Raw genomic sequence first — 16,789 nt, forward strand, 5'->3', positions numbered from 1 at the left:
AGCAACAGGCACACTCAAATGCCACCAAACCTCGTGGCTTCCATCTCTGCAGTTTCCACCCGCTTTCGGACCCCTTACAACCTTTGTTTTCTTTTTATTTGCTGACAATAAGGTCCCATGTCTTGCTGTGGCAAATTGCAGGAGGACACTTTGTACTCAAATGGCTTACACATGGACATACTGAAAAGCTAAGGGTAAAATCAACACTTACATCAGAATGCCTGTCTTCAGTTATGAAGCCATGAACAAGCAAATCACTCACCACAGAGCCATTTCAGTGATGCTTCTGAGATGTAAGGTTTACCGTTTAACAGCCAAAGCAGCAAAACATATCCCTGCATATGAAACTAGGATGAGATCCTCAAAAACAGCTACTCCAGAATAGCCCCATTATGAAGTCAACATGACTACTTTGGAGCAAGTAGTTTAAGGACTGCAGCCTGAAGGCCCTGGCAGCAGACTTCATGCCTATCAGGACTGAAAGGACTGATCAACTATCTGGTGAGGCAAATAACAAATTATACATAAAACAAGTATGTAGATTCTAACTGGGTTTTAAACAGCACAAGCTCTTAAGAAAAATGGCTCCATGTTTGAGGTAGTGTTGTACTTAAATTGTATCCATTACTTGAAATAAGGGGTTGCTGTGGAATAAATACATCCTCTAAGAGGATTTTGTGTCCCCCCAAGATACCCTTAAAAGGCCGTTTAAAACTTTGTTTTTCCTGCTCCGATGAGTCCCCCAATGTATTGCCATGGTGCCAAAAGATTTTTGTGGCCTCCCAAGCCCCCCCCATCAGAATTATTTAAATTTAAAATTCTTTTTATTTTCACCCCCCTGATTGTTTCCATAGGTACCCCACTGTGATGTCAAAAGTTTTTGGTGATGCCCAAGAATCCTAAAATGTTTCCTTATTTTGGCCATGCCAATTCTGACAAGGACTGACCAAGGATCAATGTGGCCCTTGCCCTAAACCCTCCCCCGCCCACCAAAAATTAACTACCTCTGAAATAAATATATTTGTGTTTTCCCCCGATATCTAAGCCAAGCTTCAGCAACAGTCTTCTACACTGAGATGTATTATTTATTGAATTGGTTAAAACCAAGACAATGCAAAGACTAAAAACTTTGGGTCAGCTGATATTCTTGCATTGAGTATCAGCATTCAGTTTCTGTTTAACAGTTCTGATCAACCAAAAAAAGACTTCCCCTTTCTCTTCTCCCCCCCCCGAAGCCTCCCCCACTCCATATATGTGCACTGAAGAATGACATATTTTACTCATTAGTATAGTCTCAGCCAAACTAAGTTCTCACCACAATGCTTTAATGTAAAATATTTTAAGAGTCCACACAACAAGAATTCGATGCAAAGCTATACTTAAAAAATGTTGCTGTTTGCCCCATTATGCAAATTACTTACCATTACTTTTAGTACTTAAATGTCCCCTGAATGGGCTTGCTGGTCCATATCGAGGAATGGCTTGGTATTCAAGCACTGATATAAAAAAGAAACAAAGAAATTAGGGTGGAAGTATAGCTTTCAGCATAGAGAATTTTAAAAAACTCTTAAAAGGCAGTATGTTCATTATAATGAACTATTGTGAAAAACATGAGTTTGTAGGAAAGTCATCAAAATACATGAGGTGAACTTACTTTAATATTACATCAACTGAAGAGGAAAAAAATCTCATTAATAGTAGTAAATCACTGATTAAATCAACTGTGCAACCATACATTAAAGTAATGCATAAGCCTATATATCAATGTACTTAGGCGGATTTAACTCTGCCTATGATTGGACTGAAAATGAAGTCATATATTTTTTCCTTTCATCTTGAAATGAATATACAGTGTCTATTCATTTTACCATAATTATAGTAACTATACTTTTGAGTTTCGAGCTATCTAAGATCATAGTTTTGGAGCTGAAACATCATGGTCGCAACGGACAATTCACTGGAAGATGTCCATTTTCTGAGAAACAAAACGTTGCACCCTGAGTTCTGGTAAAATACAAAATCCCAGTAACAGTAGTTCTGTCTTGAACTACCGGATCTTCCATGGCACTTTCTTTATTTTGCAGAGGCGGGAGGGACATCAAAAACATGGAAAGGTCTGATGACATCCGAATCCTGAACAGACAATTGCTTGGTTTAATATGAACAATCCTAGGGCTCACTGGCTTCCTCCTATCATCGCAAACTCCGATTCTCTCCCAGATTTGATTTCGCATGACATACAAACTGGGTAAACCTTGGTTCGTAGCAGTTATAGAGGTAATACCAAACTATGGTTTGCAGGAAAATCAAAAGTGGTAAGAGAGGACGCAAGGGAAGGCAAGTACATCAGTCCAAACTATATTTGGAATTAGCAGCCAGAAGAAGAGAGGCGTGCAGGTGCCAGAGAAAGAACTGTGAGTGGGCAAGTGTCCTATTTTGCTATCCTTTGGACCATATGGGAAACTCACCCAATAAATCTGCTATAGCCTGGAATTGGGTGTATGCAAATGCAGCTGATTGAGTGCTAAACAGGAACCAGCTGTGGGGAGGCAGCCTCACAAAGCTCTATCAACCTTTGGGGGGGGGGGGGGAAGGTTTTTTTTGGGCGAGTTAAATTGCCAAATATTAGAAGTCTGCATTGGGTCCCTCTAGTGACAGATGGTTTGAGAAGGTATGAGCGCTGCCTTGTCTGATCATTGAACTCATCACACGAGGGTTCTCTATTGACATCCTTTACAAATAAAAATAGTGTGCTGCATAGGCCCCCAGCAATATATGCCTCTACGTGGCAAGTTCTATGTTATCCCAAATGTCCCTTTGTTGAATCTATTTTATTATGTTGTCTGCGAAAGTGAACAGAACCTTCTGTTTATTTTATTTTAACTGCAATAATGTCTACACCCAGTCCTTGTTCTTTGTTTGTTTTTGTCTTGTTTGTATGTGGTTTTTTGTTGTTTTTGTTTTTTTAAAAAAAACCTTAATAAACACATCTAAAAAATATAGCTCTGCCAAACTTGGTGCTTACCCATAATAGAAAGCCTAGAGAGTAACAAGGCATCAGGAGGTTCCTGGAACCCCCATTTTTGAGAGTGTGTTGCGAGTTTCTTTGGCTGAGAGTTGGCATGAAATATTATTATTATTATTATTATTATTATTTATTGAATTTATATACCACCCTATACCCAGAGGTTTCGGATGGAGTCCTGGGTGAGATTCCATTCTAGAATCATAGCTGTGTAGTTTATTTCTGTACCAAAGACATATTTTTTGCTTTTTGTGAAATATTTCCTGCTCCAAGTCATTAACATAATTAGTAGGACCACATGTATCCCATCAAAATGGATTATTGATTCTAAAGCAAAAAGAGAAAGGGTTGCCTTGTACTACATTTTTAGTACTCAGCTGCAGTAAACAAGTACAAAATATGTGCATGTCATGTCAGATATGAAGTATGAAATTACCTCTCCCTTCCCTTTTACACCCTGCTTTTCCACATTAAAAATTAAACATATAATTATCTTTGCAACCTGGGCACTTAGTGTGCTTGTGGTTGCTATTCTGGATTTCTTCAATCCCACTCCTCTTAAAGCTACAGAAACTGAAATACGTAACTGATCATAAAATAAACTGGGGTCAAATTCTGGGGTCAGTAAAGCAAATGTCTTTTGTCGTGACTGAAAGTGTTTCCATATTATTTGGCATTCCTAAAACCTACAAGTAGGGGCTCTGCTGATCTCCACAAGTACAAATGGAAAAGAAGGAAGAGGGAGAGGGAATTAGTAGAATTACAAGTTTCAATTGGTAGTATGAATCACAAGTTTCAAGTTTGCTGTGCTAAAAGGATGCAGCATTTAACTTGTGGGGTACTGCTTTCTCCACATACAGTTTCATGGTAAACTATGTATAGGGTGATATTTTGGTGCATTTAAAAAATAAAAAAAATCATATGCAATGGCTAGCTTCCACGTACTTCTTGCATACCATGAAACTCCATTCGCCGACTGTACTACATTCAAAACAATTATATTACTATATTCAAAATGAACCCTTGCATATGTATAATTAACGAGCGGAACTGTTAAAGCTAGAATACTGTACTGTGAAAGTGTCTGCTTAATTGTGGTAGGTATCTGTTTCTGCCACATGTGCTGTGGATTTTTTATCATAATCCATTAAATAGATAAAGACGACTAATACATTTTATTATGGAGGATTACATGTTCTCCCGTTCCTCTGAAGCAGCAAACTGACATAAAATATGAAGCGAGCCATTTGCAGTACAGTTCTAAAAACTATTTCAGCTATCATTGTCATCTTATTATTATTGAATTCTAACGGATTGCTGAAATATGTGAGCTTTCGAAAAATATTCACAAATGTTATTTCTTGCTTTAGTAAGAAGAGTGGTTTAAAAACAAAAAACAAAACTCAGAGTGTGAGCTGGGCCTCCTTTTCTGTCTCTCTACCACAAACTGGTTCCTGACCATCGGTGCCAAAAACAAGCGAGCTTATCACTGACCTTAGGGAGGGGTTGCAAATAGGGATATGAAGAGGCAGGTGGCCATGCTGCTTTTGTACAGGAGCCAAGCTCAGCTCCCATCTATTGGTTAGATATAATGAATGTTCTACTGCGGCTACCACAAACAGCACTGGGCCCTGCTCTAGTTGGGTGGGAGGCCCATTGCTGGGAATGTGCTAAGGGCTCCTGGAGTCTGAAACTGGCACTGCCTACCTGCTCCCCCACCCCACTCCAGGCTTTGGGGAGTTCTAGAGTCCCTAGAACTCTGCATTGGAGCGACCACCATCATTTCATTATTTTGTCTTAGTTGGACTTGCTGAACATGTTAATCTATATAGATTATATGGAGTCGTACAGCTGCCGCCCCCCAAGTTGGCTAAGAAAAAACTCCACTACTGAATCTCCATGCTAAGCTGGTGGGGTGGGGTACATCCATTTAACACCTAGAGAAGTCCAGTAGCCAGTAACACAGTCTCTGTTAGAATTAAGTCTCTTAACTTTTAACTGCTTGGGAATTGTAGAGCGGGCAGATACAGCAAAGTTCATCTAGTAGTCTACTGCTCTGGAGACGGTTTTATTAGCTTCAATTAAATGAATTTGCTAATGGTCACGGAGTGCATGCTTGTTCTTCAGCGCAGAGCAGTCTCCACTGAACGCGAGGTGGAATTAACGATGCAACTGGGCAGTCGGACACTCAGAGGGCTAAACTGATGCAGGCTTTGGTAGCACATAGTCTATGAGGATCTGGATGAAAGTCAACACAGATGTTAGTTCTCAACAGAGGCTGCTTCTCTATTCTGCCACTCTTGGGTACCTTGCAAGACAATTTTGACAACATTTTGCAAAATGGAAATATATGATCCTGAGTCCTTGAGGCACTAGATTAGGGTAGTTCAGAAGGCTTTAGGTGGTCTGAGCAGAGGTGGCAGGAATTGAGCTGACAGTACAGGCAAGGAGCCAAAGCCATTAATGCAGTCCATAAGATGAAAGAAGACCGCTGGGCTGAACAAGCTGTAGAATAGAGTAGGAAGCAAACCAGGGAGGCAAATGAGAAGGAAGTGGTTAAAGGAAAAGTCAAAAAAGTTCATTTGGACCAGCCTAGTGCCCTCTCCAGACTATATCAGATTCCTCACACTGATAATGGCTCCTGTGTACATGAATGGAGAAGAGAGAGGTCTGTGCAAGTCTGTGCAGAAACTAGACTGTTATGCAAAAATAAAAATTACATTGCTCCATCCACTTTTGCTTCTGGCCCTGATAAGTATTGGCACGTGGCCCCCACTGGTTGCCCATAAGGGAATGCAGCCCTTGGATGAAAAAAGATTCCACCCCCTGGTGTTGAGATACTGACCTAGATGAACCAATGGTTTGACTCTGTCTAATCCAGCTTCCTATGTTCTTTAGTTGCCTCATAAATACATCTTTATTTATGTTGGCAACAGGATTTAATTTTATTGGTTTGGTTTGCTTGGCTGTGACCTGGTAATTTGTAATAGTATGTTTGTTTTTAACAGTAGTTTTATTGTTGTTTTATCATCACACGTCTTTTTTTGAGCAGTATGTTATTGAAAAAATGGCCAGTACGTTTAAAAACTAATCTAAATATTTCACTTTTTTTCTTTTACAATTGAACAACACACATAGCTCCTATTCAAACAACATAAATATCTCACTAACCAGCCTGTAAGTAAATTACGTCTTACTTGCCACAAGTAAAATCACGTTTCTGTGTTACAAATGTTATTTTATTACTGCTTCAACCTTTGGCAAGCAAAGGCAATGGGAGATAAACAGCTCAGTGCAAACCACCAGCTTTGAATAATAAAGCTGTTTTAGAGCTGTTGCATTAATGTCTAGTTATAAATAACACTGGTCTGTCAATAATGCAAAAAATGTTAGTGCTTCTTTCAGTGGTGAACTCTTTTGATTGCTGCATAAGTTAAACTGATCCCAGGGAAAAATTAACTTAAGTACACTTCAGCAACTTTGTTCCTAAGACTGGAATCCTTAGATATGTTCCAACTGAGTTGTCTGTCTGTCTTAACCCAATGGATTTTAAGCTTTGTACCAGTAAGCCTTGAAAGCTGAAAAAGGGATTCCTCAATGAGAAGACGGAAGAAGATGGAGAACATTTGTGGAGAAAAATCACCCCAATTGAAACAACAAAGTAAGGGTTTATGAGTGTCATGTCTTCCAACTAAAATCAATTATGACTGCATAAATACTTCGGTTGAATTAATACCCTACAGCGTGGGGATATTTATCTAAATCATTTCAAAACTCTCTTTCAATATAAATACCCCCCCCCCGGCACGTAACAAGAACCCATGTAAACATTAAAAAGCCATGCTGTGGATCAGACCACAGGCCTTTCTGGTCCAGCATTCTTCCTGGTTGACATGATTCCTTTGCGAAGCCAGCAAGCAGGACCAGAGAGCAACAGTGCAATATAAAAAGGAGAAAATGTTGGGCCACCAGGCAGGGCCGGATTTAGGTTTGATGAAGCCCTAAGCTGCTGAAGGTAATGGGGCCCTTTATATGTCCAGCTGTCCTTTGTCAACAACAAATTGTTGCTGTTTTTGTGTTGAATATATGTTATATGGTAATTTATGGACCAGTCCATGCAGAATGTAGGCATCCTATACAGTGGTACCTCGGGTTACATACGCTTCAGGTTACAGACTCTGCTAACCCAGAAATAGTACCTCAGGTTAAGAACTTTGCTTCAGGATGAGAACAGAAATTGTGCTCCGGCGGTGTAGCAGCAGCGGGAGGCCCCATTAGCTAAAGTGGTGCTTCAGGTTAAGAACAGTTTCAGGTTAAGAACAGATCTCTGGAATGAATTAAGTACTTAACCGGAGGTACGACTGTATATAGAAATGAGCAAACTAGTGATATTTTAGGGAGCAGCCTAGCAGGCGGGGGCCATTACTTACATCACAGGAGCCTACACAACACAAAATACTGTTGCTGTATGTAGGTTTCATTTTATTTGTTTTTTATCTTATATTTTGCAAATGTACATCCAGCTTATTTTTTCCTTTAATTTTTTTGGGGCCCCCAAGAGAGTGGAGCTTGTTTAGTTTATATGTAAATCCGGCACTGCCACCAGGCCCCCCTCCAACCCCCCCCCACAACAAAACCATGAGCTATTGGTTCTTTAAAAATAACGAGGGTCCATTACTTCTCTCAAAGTCTAGGTGACACTTGGAAAGAACCTTGGCTCCTCCTTTCAAACGCTCACAATCATTTACTGCACATGCTGAAAAACTGCACAAGAAAACAAAAGGCCATAAGGCCAGGCTTATTGGCTGGACAGAAGCTTAGGCATGTATAAACGAACCAGCACACCACAAACCCTGCACGTGTCTACTCAGAAGCAAACCCCATCCAGCTCAGTAGGCCTTTCTCCCAGGCCAATTTATTATATGGGGCTGCCGTCTTTAAAAAGCACTTTGTACTGGAGGGGGCGGCGATTTCTGTTTCATCCAGCTTGCCCAGAATGGCAGATCTCCACAGAAGCACCTGTGTGCAAGGGAGGCTGGGAACCAGGACAACACAGTGGGGGAGGAGGGGTGCATGCTGGGAAACTCCCACGCTCCTCATCCTTTCCCCCCAGCGCGTTCTGGAGCCCTTTCTCAGCCGTGGGATCGGAGCGGGGCGTTCTGGAACCCTCGCGGAACTCCAAAAGAGAAGCCTCGCGACTGGGGCGGCGCGCGCTGCGGGGGGTTCCCTGCGCGCATTTGGCGATGTCGTCATAGTCATGGCTGGAGAGGAGAAGAGAGGGGGGCGCGCGCGCGAGGGGGAAGGGCTTGTTTATTGTCTGTCTGCTCTTGCGCACGGAAATGCCTGCAGTCTCTGGCGAGAGGGATTTATTTGGCTATATGGCGGGGGGGGGGAGGAGGCAGGTGAAGGGCGGACGGGGCAGGATTAGCGACCGCTTCTACCAGCTGCGGAAAGTGCGAATGTGTCCTGGTAGGCGCCAGAAGAAAGGGGCACGGAAAGGGAGGCGGGGAGCGCCCCCAGCCTCTTCCTCCAGGTCTCGCCGCCCTCCCATCCGCAAGACATGCCGGCGGACCTCCCCCCCCCGCTCTCCGGCTCGTCCCCGCTTCTCTACCTGGGCTCCTCCTCCTGCTGCCGCCGCCCTCCAAGCTCACTCCCATCCTCTTGGCCCGGCCCGCCAGGCTCCTCCTAGCCCAGAGGGCCACCGGCGGCCCGAGCCCGGCGGCTTCCGTCCGTCCCTCCCTCTGCCCTTCCTTCCTCGCCTCTCTCGGCCGGCAAGGGGCGGGCCTGGCAGCCCGACGGGTTGCTATGGACACCGCCGCTCGCTTGGCGGCCGCCGCTGCTGGGCGCGTTACGTCCTGGGACCGGGGGAAGGGCAAGGTGGAGGAAGAGGAGGCCCGGAGCCGCGGCTCTCTGCGCCGCCGAGTAGAGCTTGCTCCCGTGTAAAAAAGGAGCGCGGGGCTTCAGAGGTAGAGGCTGAACAGCAGGTCTCCTCCCAAGCAAGTCCCGCCGTGCGCAAAGGTGGTGCTTGAACGCGGAGGGGACCCCTTGCCAAGTATAGGAGCGCGGGTGTCTTGCGCCGCGCAGGGTGGACTGTAGGAAGGGCGGCTGTTTTCCGGAGGAAGGTCCACTCCCTGGTTCATGCCACCACCTGTTTACGTGGGGTTGGCAGCAGGGCCCCCTCCGAAATCCCGGAGAGCCACAGCCAGGTAAACAACACTGAGCTACGTGGAGCGAGGGTCTGGCTTCACCTAATGAAATATACTCGGAGTCGAGAGTGGATTTCTTGCTCTTTATTCACCTCATAGTGGTGAGGAGGAATAAAAGGTGCCCCAAAATGTCTGCTTTATATACATTATTTACACAATAGGCCCCAGCTGATTGGCTAATTCCGGGATTCACCTGTAGGCCAATCTGGTTGCGGATTCACTTCCACCTGGAGCTGGATTGGGTGGCTCCTGAGGACCAATCAGACTGCTGCATTCTGAATCCTATTGTTCTAGGACCAATCAGACCGCTGCCTTTTGGATCCTATTCAACTCAGTACTGTACATAACACCTAAGGTCGTTTTTTATGCTAGCCTATGTACATTTACCAGGGAGGGGAGGCCCTACCACCCTACAGCCTTCCCCACCAGCTCCGCTCTGCGATCCCCCCTGTTGCCCAATGTTCCCTGTCCCCCCTCCCGTTACTGAGAATAGGACTGGGGGGGGGGGAGAACCAGTGTGATTGGTCAGACAGTATACCCCTCCTTTCCCTCCTTTTCTTTTAGTGTAAGTGGGATGGAACTTTGCTATGCTCACTTTCCTTAGGCTTGGGCAGTGGCGTAGCGTGGGTTGTCAGCACCCGGGGCAAGGCAAGTAATTTGTGCCCCCTAACCCGTGGATTTGCGCCCCCTAACCCTAACCCCCAGATGTTGCGCCCGGTGCGGCCAGCCCCCCCTGCACCCCCCACGCTGATTCCATGCAGTCGGTTCCATTCCCCTCAGTAGTGTACGTTGGGTACATTGGTGGACATGGGCAGGGGGGAGCGTTCAGTGAACCTTTACACAATATATATACAAAACAGGTCTTGTGTTTGGAGAATTCGGAACTAACCAGAAAATCAGTGTGACCATGTTTCATGAACACTACACAGCAAACCAACCAACAGCGGTGTTTATTTAAAGAGCAATGCATTGGAAATGAGAAAGAAAATGTGGAATGCTGTGCTGGAAAAACTCTTACCATCTGAAAGAGCTACCTGTCTGCCATTTATAACTTGGCTTTGGCTGCATGCTAGCAGTAGAATCACAAATGTGCCAGTAGCATAATTTTCACCTTGATTTGAAGAGCGTTTACAAAAGGCAGCACATTCTACTAATTTTCATTCTTTATAAGATACGGATGTCTTATAAAATGTTCAACATTTACAAGGCATTTGAGCATGTTTCTTCAGATCTAATGTCAAAAACTAGATTTTATTTTTAAAAATTCATAGCAGACACTTCAACGAGTTTAAGTACATCAGCTCCCTTCTGGGCCGGTCCTGTAAATAGTGTCTGTTGATGAACCAAATTTGGATTGTATTGGCTGAATTGTATATAATTCTTTTAACATCCTATAAACAGTTCTTGCATTAGTTATTGTACTCAGACAGGGGCAGCCAAATACAATGCAGAAATGTGCATTTTAAGTTTCTAGCCCCTTTACTATGCCAGATTTCTGTCCGCAGCAACAGCTTACTATTTCACCTTTTTGTACTCTGAAAGTTCATTTTTCCCAATCGAAGAATTCTGTGGATGAATCTGCCCCAACCGTCACTTGATGCATTGGGCTCCCAGTTTCCCACAAATGTTGGTGGTTTCATTCACAGAATACATATTTTTTAAAGGGATGGGGACAGTCTCCCACTGAGCAAACAAACATTTCAAAAGCATCACAGCTATTCCCTTGTTACCAGGCAACACACTATGCAACAATTTCTATTGCTTTTCTTTCTTGTCCGCTGCAGTTTATTAGAATTGCCCTTGTTCCAGAATTCTGGCCCACTGGTGCCAATACATTTTCTACAATTTTTAGCAGATTGCCATTGGCTTGAATAGCCTCTTTTGTCTTTTACACAACACCTTTCAAGGTCAGTTTCCAATGTAATGCATGCATGGAATTGCTTTTGGATTAATCTGTGTGTGTACACTGCACACATGTTTTAAAAAAGCATTTAGCTGTCTGTGTTATTCGGGCAACTTATTCATTGATGAGCCTGTGACTCAATTATTTTAGAAACCTAACCTTGACTACCATGATAATCTTTGCACGAATTGCATGAATGATGCATTCTAATGATATGTTTGTGAATGTGACCATGCAAATAACACCAAACGTCATGGATGGGGAAAAATGTAACCTAGGAACTGGGCTAGCTTTTATGATACCTAAAGACATTCAGATGTAGAATGACAGTTCTTTAGGATATCTTTAAAAACCACATGTTCTTATTTCTTGCACTGTTCAGCCAGAATTGAAAGCGCATAATTTCATAATTTAATTCCCGCTCCCTTATATATTACATTTCTGTGCCACCCCATAACATAAAGACTGGATTAAAGTAAATGACAAAAACCCCAAACATGGGAGATTTCAAGGGGTCAAAAAATAAATAAATGGATGTACCATGCTATATTAGAAGCAAAAAAACTTGTTTTGATGAATTGGAAGAGCTGAAAAGATTCCATTGAGCATATGGATTGATAACATGGACAGATTAGCTATATACGAATGAAATGCATGTCGACGCAAAATAACAATGGATAAATATGAAGCAATCTGGAACGAATATTTAACCAATAAGGTGGATAGTGGTGAGAAGTAGGGGGAGGAGAGAGAGAGGTGGGAAAATATTGTTTAAAAAGGTGTAGTTGTAGGTATATCAGTGTATTCAAATCTGAATTGTAAAATTGTGTTATTGTTATTATGGTTTATGTTGTATGTGTCTTTTGCGGTTGATGTTTGTATTGAAAAAATGATTAAACATTTTTAAAAACACACACACACATAAAAACACTATTAATAAAATCTAAATCTCACCAATGTCTCCCTGCTGGTGACCCACTTCATGTGTCAGAGGCACCCAGTATAGGGCCTCTGTAGCAGATGCTGAGGTATGGGGAAGGTCCCTATGGGTTAGTTAAAATTGGTGGTTGATGTGTAAGAAAAGCCGCTTCTGTATTTCTACCTAAACCACACCATTTTCTGTTCACCCATTTCCTCCTATAAACTTTTTGGTGTGGAATTAAGGACATGACAAACTCCAGCTATACTTTATCACTGCTAAGAGCTGTTTTATTCTCGCCGTTTCAGTTTGAAATGCCAGGCATTAAAGAACACAGACACTAATTAGCAGCGTTAACTAGAAGAGTCAAGAAGTTGAGAATCTGACTTTAGTCATCCAGGCCATAAATTCTGAATCTTTACTTCCTCTGCCAGGTGACACCAGCCTAATGTGACATATGCAAATGCCCCTTTGTGATAATTAACAATCAAGAAGATGCATATTCCCAAAGTATGGCTATATGCGTTAAATGGCAGGCTAAAATAACAAAAGTAATGGCTCAAATTAGTTTAAAAAAGAAGTTTTATGATAATGTAAAATAGATTTATAGCCTTTTTTTTAGCCATGTATATGCAGAACAGGAAATAATCCCCACTGACTCTAATGGAATTTATTTCCAAATTCGGGGGTGGGGATTGTGAAGCCCAAAATTCATGAAACTTGTTACATGCTTTGAGACATTCTGTAACACTGGCTTTGGAAAATCTCCAGGGTGAATTCCATAGTTTGTGAGGCAGGTGCTGAGAATGCTTCTGTATGCGTGCCCTGTCTGCTTGAACCTTGAACGCAGATGGTCTAATTGCCAGGAGACTCTTGGTTGAAGATTCAGATGGGACCAAGAGTTCCCAGTGGTTCAGTGCGGCATGTGGGCAGCTGAAAAGCTGAAGCTCTCGTGGTGCAGCTGTGAAGTCATCTAAGTAGCAAAAGCATTACATGGACAGACCCTAGGGGTGGCTTAGAGCTAGGGCAGGTTAAGAGCTATTAAAAAAATAGGGGAGGGGATTACTCTGCGAAAAGGATCTTATACGAGGAAACGCCAACTTTGGAGAAGATGGTAATGGGCTTTCAAGTCTCTGAACCTTTTGCTAAACCTCTGCCAAGTGAAGAGCTGGAACTAGGCATGAGTTCTGGGTGGACCCTGGGATATTTTTTCAGTATTGAATCAAGGGCATTAAAAGGGGGACGGGTTATAAATTCCAGAGATTTTGGTTGGCAGTCATCTGCCTCAGGAGACAATTGGAGGAGTGTGCCTTCAGGAGTGATGTCAAAACACTGGGGAGTTGTAGCACCTGTTGTGGCTGTAGAGACTGATATGCGAGAGACATGTTTTGCTGCAGCTTGGGCAGATGATGGCATACATATGTGCTGATGCAGGTGTACCATGACATTTCTTCTTTCTGCACTCTTCTCAGCGGTCACTCCTCCGGCCACTGCCGTGGATACACAACCTGATTGTCCCCAATCAGAGGTACATGTGTAAAGAAGGATAGATTTGCATAGGGTGGAGTGATCTCAGGCCTGGGGACAAATGTCGCTCTGGGGGCCGCTCTGTCTGGCTCTTGGAATTATGCCCAGACCACCCTCTCTTCCATTTTTTAAAAAGTCAATTTTATTAAGAGTTTTCAACATAAAATACACTAAAAGTCAAACTAATCTAAAGAGGATAAATAGGAAAGAAGCAAGAATAAGCAAGAGAAAAAAATAAAGAAGAGAAGAAGGAAAATAAATAAATACCAGGCCCGCTATCACAATTATTTCTTGTTATTCCACATGCAGAAGAGTGAACCTTCCCAGGTCTCATCTGGGAGCTTCCCCCTCTTCCTCCAGCCTTCCGCTCTGGGAGATCCTCTCTACCCTGCCCCTCACACAGGGCCTTTCTTTTTTCTGTCTAGCATCTTCCTGAGTGTATCTCCAATTAATCCAAGATAGGAAACTTCAAAAATCAAAGCATAGATATAGATAGACTTAACAGAGAGAGAATCAAAGGTAATAGAAAAACAAGCTAGTCAAAGAAAAAGAGGGTCTTCTGATTCTCTGTCAGCTGATTATGTATGTGACAATTATTAAAATACCCATCACTGGCTCTTCTTTTCACCCAAGTATTTTTGCCAGGTTGGAGCATGTCTTTGAACTCTGGTTTTGTAAGTGTAGGGCAGTTGTGGATGCAAGGTGAAAGTTGATAGTTTGCTAAGTGAAGAGTTTTCATCCCTTGGCTGAGCTGGGCTTTCTCTTTATAGCAAGCAGCAGCACTGTAGTTTCAGACTTATCTACTATAGCTTGGGATAAAAACTTGCTTTATGATTTTGTAAGGAAGGTTAAACTACTCTCAATCCATTAGATTCCATATCCTGTGGCATTCTCTGCAGTAAATGGCACAACTGACCTTGTTGTATCTGAAAAAGTATTTTCAGCTTCCAGGTTTAGTGGTGATTGAAAAGTTCAGTGAACATAAAAGAAATAAGGGTCTACAGACAATGAAATAATGTGTGCTTTACCGAGTTTAGGGCTACCTGCACTACCGGGCAGTCTGACGTTCTGGAATATCAATATATAGCAAGCCTATTATGAGCTAGAAGAAAACTGTGAGTCAGTTCCCATGGCAGCACCCACAGCTGTAAAGATGCCATAGACAGTGACACTGTTATGAGCCTAATGTTCGCAACAGCTGGATTTCCTCCTCCTCCTATTCATGAATAAGAAACAAATGACAACAACGGGAGGCCAGCTGTCTCCCACTACTTACCCCTGATTAATGAATAGGATGGTAGAGACAAAAATAGACCACGATGTAAGATGCATGCTTCCTGGAGGCTAAACTAAGCCCTTGTTCTTCCAAACAGCAGCTGAAATAGTAAACCTGTTTCCAGCCAGTGCCACTTTAGACTGCAGGTGAGAATTCACCTGGCTGAATTTTCCTTGACACACAAAAATAACATATATATAAATACCTGTGTATAGAAAACTAGATGTCAAGGAAAAAGGAAGGCCCTTAGCTCAGCGCTGGTGTATGTGCTTAAACCAGGACACTTGAAAGCACAATCCTATATATTCATAAGTAAACCCAACTAAGTACAATGGGTTTTAATCTTGGGGAAGTGTATCTAGGTTGGATTTCAGCCTTGGTGGTTTCTAGAAGTAGAAAGAGCCAGTTTTCAACATTCCCATATGACACAGGTAGGAAACTTGTGGCCCTTGAGAAGTTGCTGGACTACACCTCCCATCAGCTCCAGTAAGGGGGCAATGACAAACCTAGACAGCATCTTAAAAAGCAGAGACATCACCTTGCCAACAAAGGTCTGTATAGTTAAAGCTATGGTTTTCGCAGTAGTGATGTATGGAAGTGAGAGCTGGACCATAAAGAAGGCTGATCGCCGAAGAATTGATGCTTTTGAATTATGGTGCTGGAGAAGACTCTTGAGAGTCCCATGGACCGCAAGAAGATCAAACCTCTCCATTCTTAAGGAAATCAGCCCTGAGTGCTCACTGGAAGGTCAGATCGTGAAGCTGAGACTCCAATACTTTGGCCACCTCATGAGAAGAGAAGACTCCCTGGAAAAGACCCTGATGTTGGGGAAGATGGAGGGCACAAGGAGAAGGGGACGACAGAGGACAAGATGGTTGGACAGTGTTCTCGAAGGTAGAAACATGAGTCTGACCAAACTGCGGGAGGCAGTGGAAGACAGGAGTGCCTGCCGTGCTCTGGTCCATGGGGTCACGAAGAGCCGGACACGACTAAATGACTAAACAACAACAATACTCTGTTAGGGATTAGTTGCATTTATTCATTTTATTTATTTACTGCCCTTCATCAAAAGATCTCAGGATGGTTCATAGAATAAATGAGACTGGTCAGACTTTATACCAGAGTCAGGGAAGTTGTGGCCCTCTAGGAAATTGTTGGACCACAAATCCTGTCATCCTGACTAGGGCTAATGGGAGGAACAACTGAATGGCTTGAGGTTCCCCACTTTTGCTTTAATCCAACAGGCTTCAACTGTGGTAACGTATTCCACTGTTGTGCCTGCTATGCAATGAAACAATTTCAGCACACTTGTGAAAGCAACCAGAGCAAACATCTACTGGCTAAAGCACTTGCCTTGATGACAGCAAACATCTTCTGCTGTTTTAGATGGGTGTGCTTGTGTGTCAGGGAAAATGCCCTATAATTCCCATTGCTGTATTTGTGGCGATGAGGAAGAAGAAGAAGTAACAGGGAGTTTGGCTCTTTTAAAAATGTCATTGCCCTACAACTGAAGAGTCTCTTGGTAAATGTTTCCATCTTCTCAATAGTCATGAAACATTGGATGGATTTACAGGAAACAGATTCCCTTTTTGCTAATGCTGGTAACTGGATGATACAACAAAAGCTATAGGAAAACAGCACCAATTGTATTTAAAAGTGATGTGATGGATGGTTCCACTATGACAAGAGAAGCCATCAAAATTGAAGGCTGTATTTTGAGCAATGGACAGACTTGTAGTTCAATGGTTAACTCTAACATTTAGTAGTAAATGTTACATTTTGCTATTTTGTTATAGAATCTGGTCAAGCAAATAAATCATATATCTACGCACTTGTATGATATTAGGCGCAGGAACTGAAGCGACAATTGCAATGTGATGCTTCTTAATGATGTTTATATTGACACAAATGTCAAGCTTAATCATAGGTTATT

General features: G+C 42.7%; 1 protein-coding gene and 1 long non-coding RNA gene across 3 annotated transcripts in view; one reads left to right on the plus strand and one right to left on the minus strand.

Annotated features, from left to right (window-relative positions):
- SPATA7 (spermatogenesis associated 7) overlaps positions 1–9,017 on the minus strand; it is a 49,574-nt gene extending 40,557 nt beyond the window's left edge. The window contains exons 1-2 of one of the 2 annotated variants that reach the window (XM_083734936.1): positions 8,637–9,017; positions 1,422–1,496 (exon numbers count right to left, since the gene is read on the minus strand). In XM_083734936.1, coding sequence (XP_083591062.1) covers positions 1,422–1,496; positions 8,637–8,682 — 121 coding nt within the window. In that variant the 5' untranslated portion in view covers positions 8,683–9,017. Of the gene's footprint in view, positions 1–262; positions 360–1,421; positions 1,497–8,636 lie in introns of those variants that run through there. The other variant, XM_083734937.1, reaches the window with a different exon arrangement.
- Positions 377–3,008, plus strand: LOC310844806. The gene is made up of 2 exons (XR_014564332.1): positions 377–501; positions 2,302–3,008. It is a non-coding gene; the product is annotated as an uncharacterized lncRNA (long non-coding RNA).
- Positions 9,018–16,789: the final 7,772 nt, after the last annotated feature.

The sequence above is a fragment of the Podarcis gaigeae genome (assembly GCF_964106915.1).
Source record: "Podarcis gaigeae genome assembly, chromosome: 1".
Classification (NCBI taxonomy): Eukaryota; Metazoa; Chordata; class Lepidosauria; order Squamata; family Lacertidae; genus Podarcis; species Podarcis gaigeae.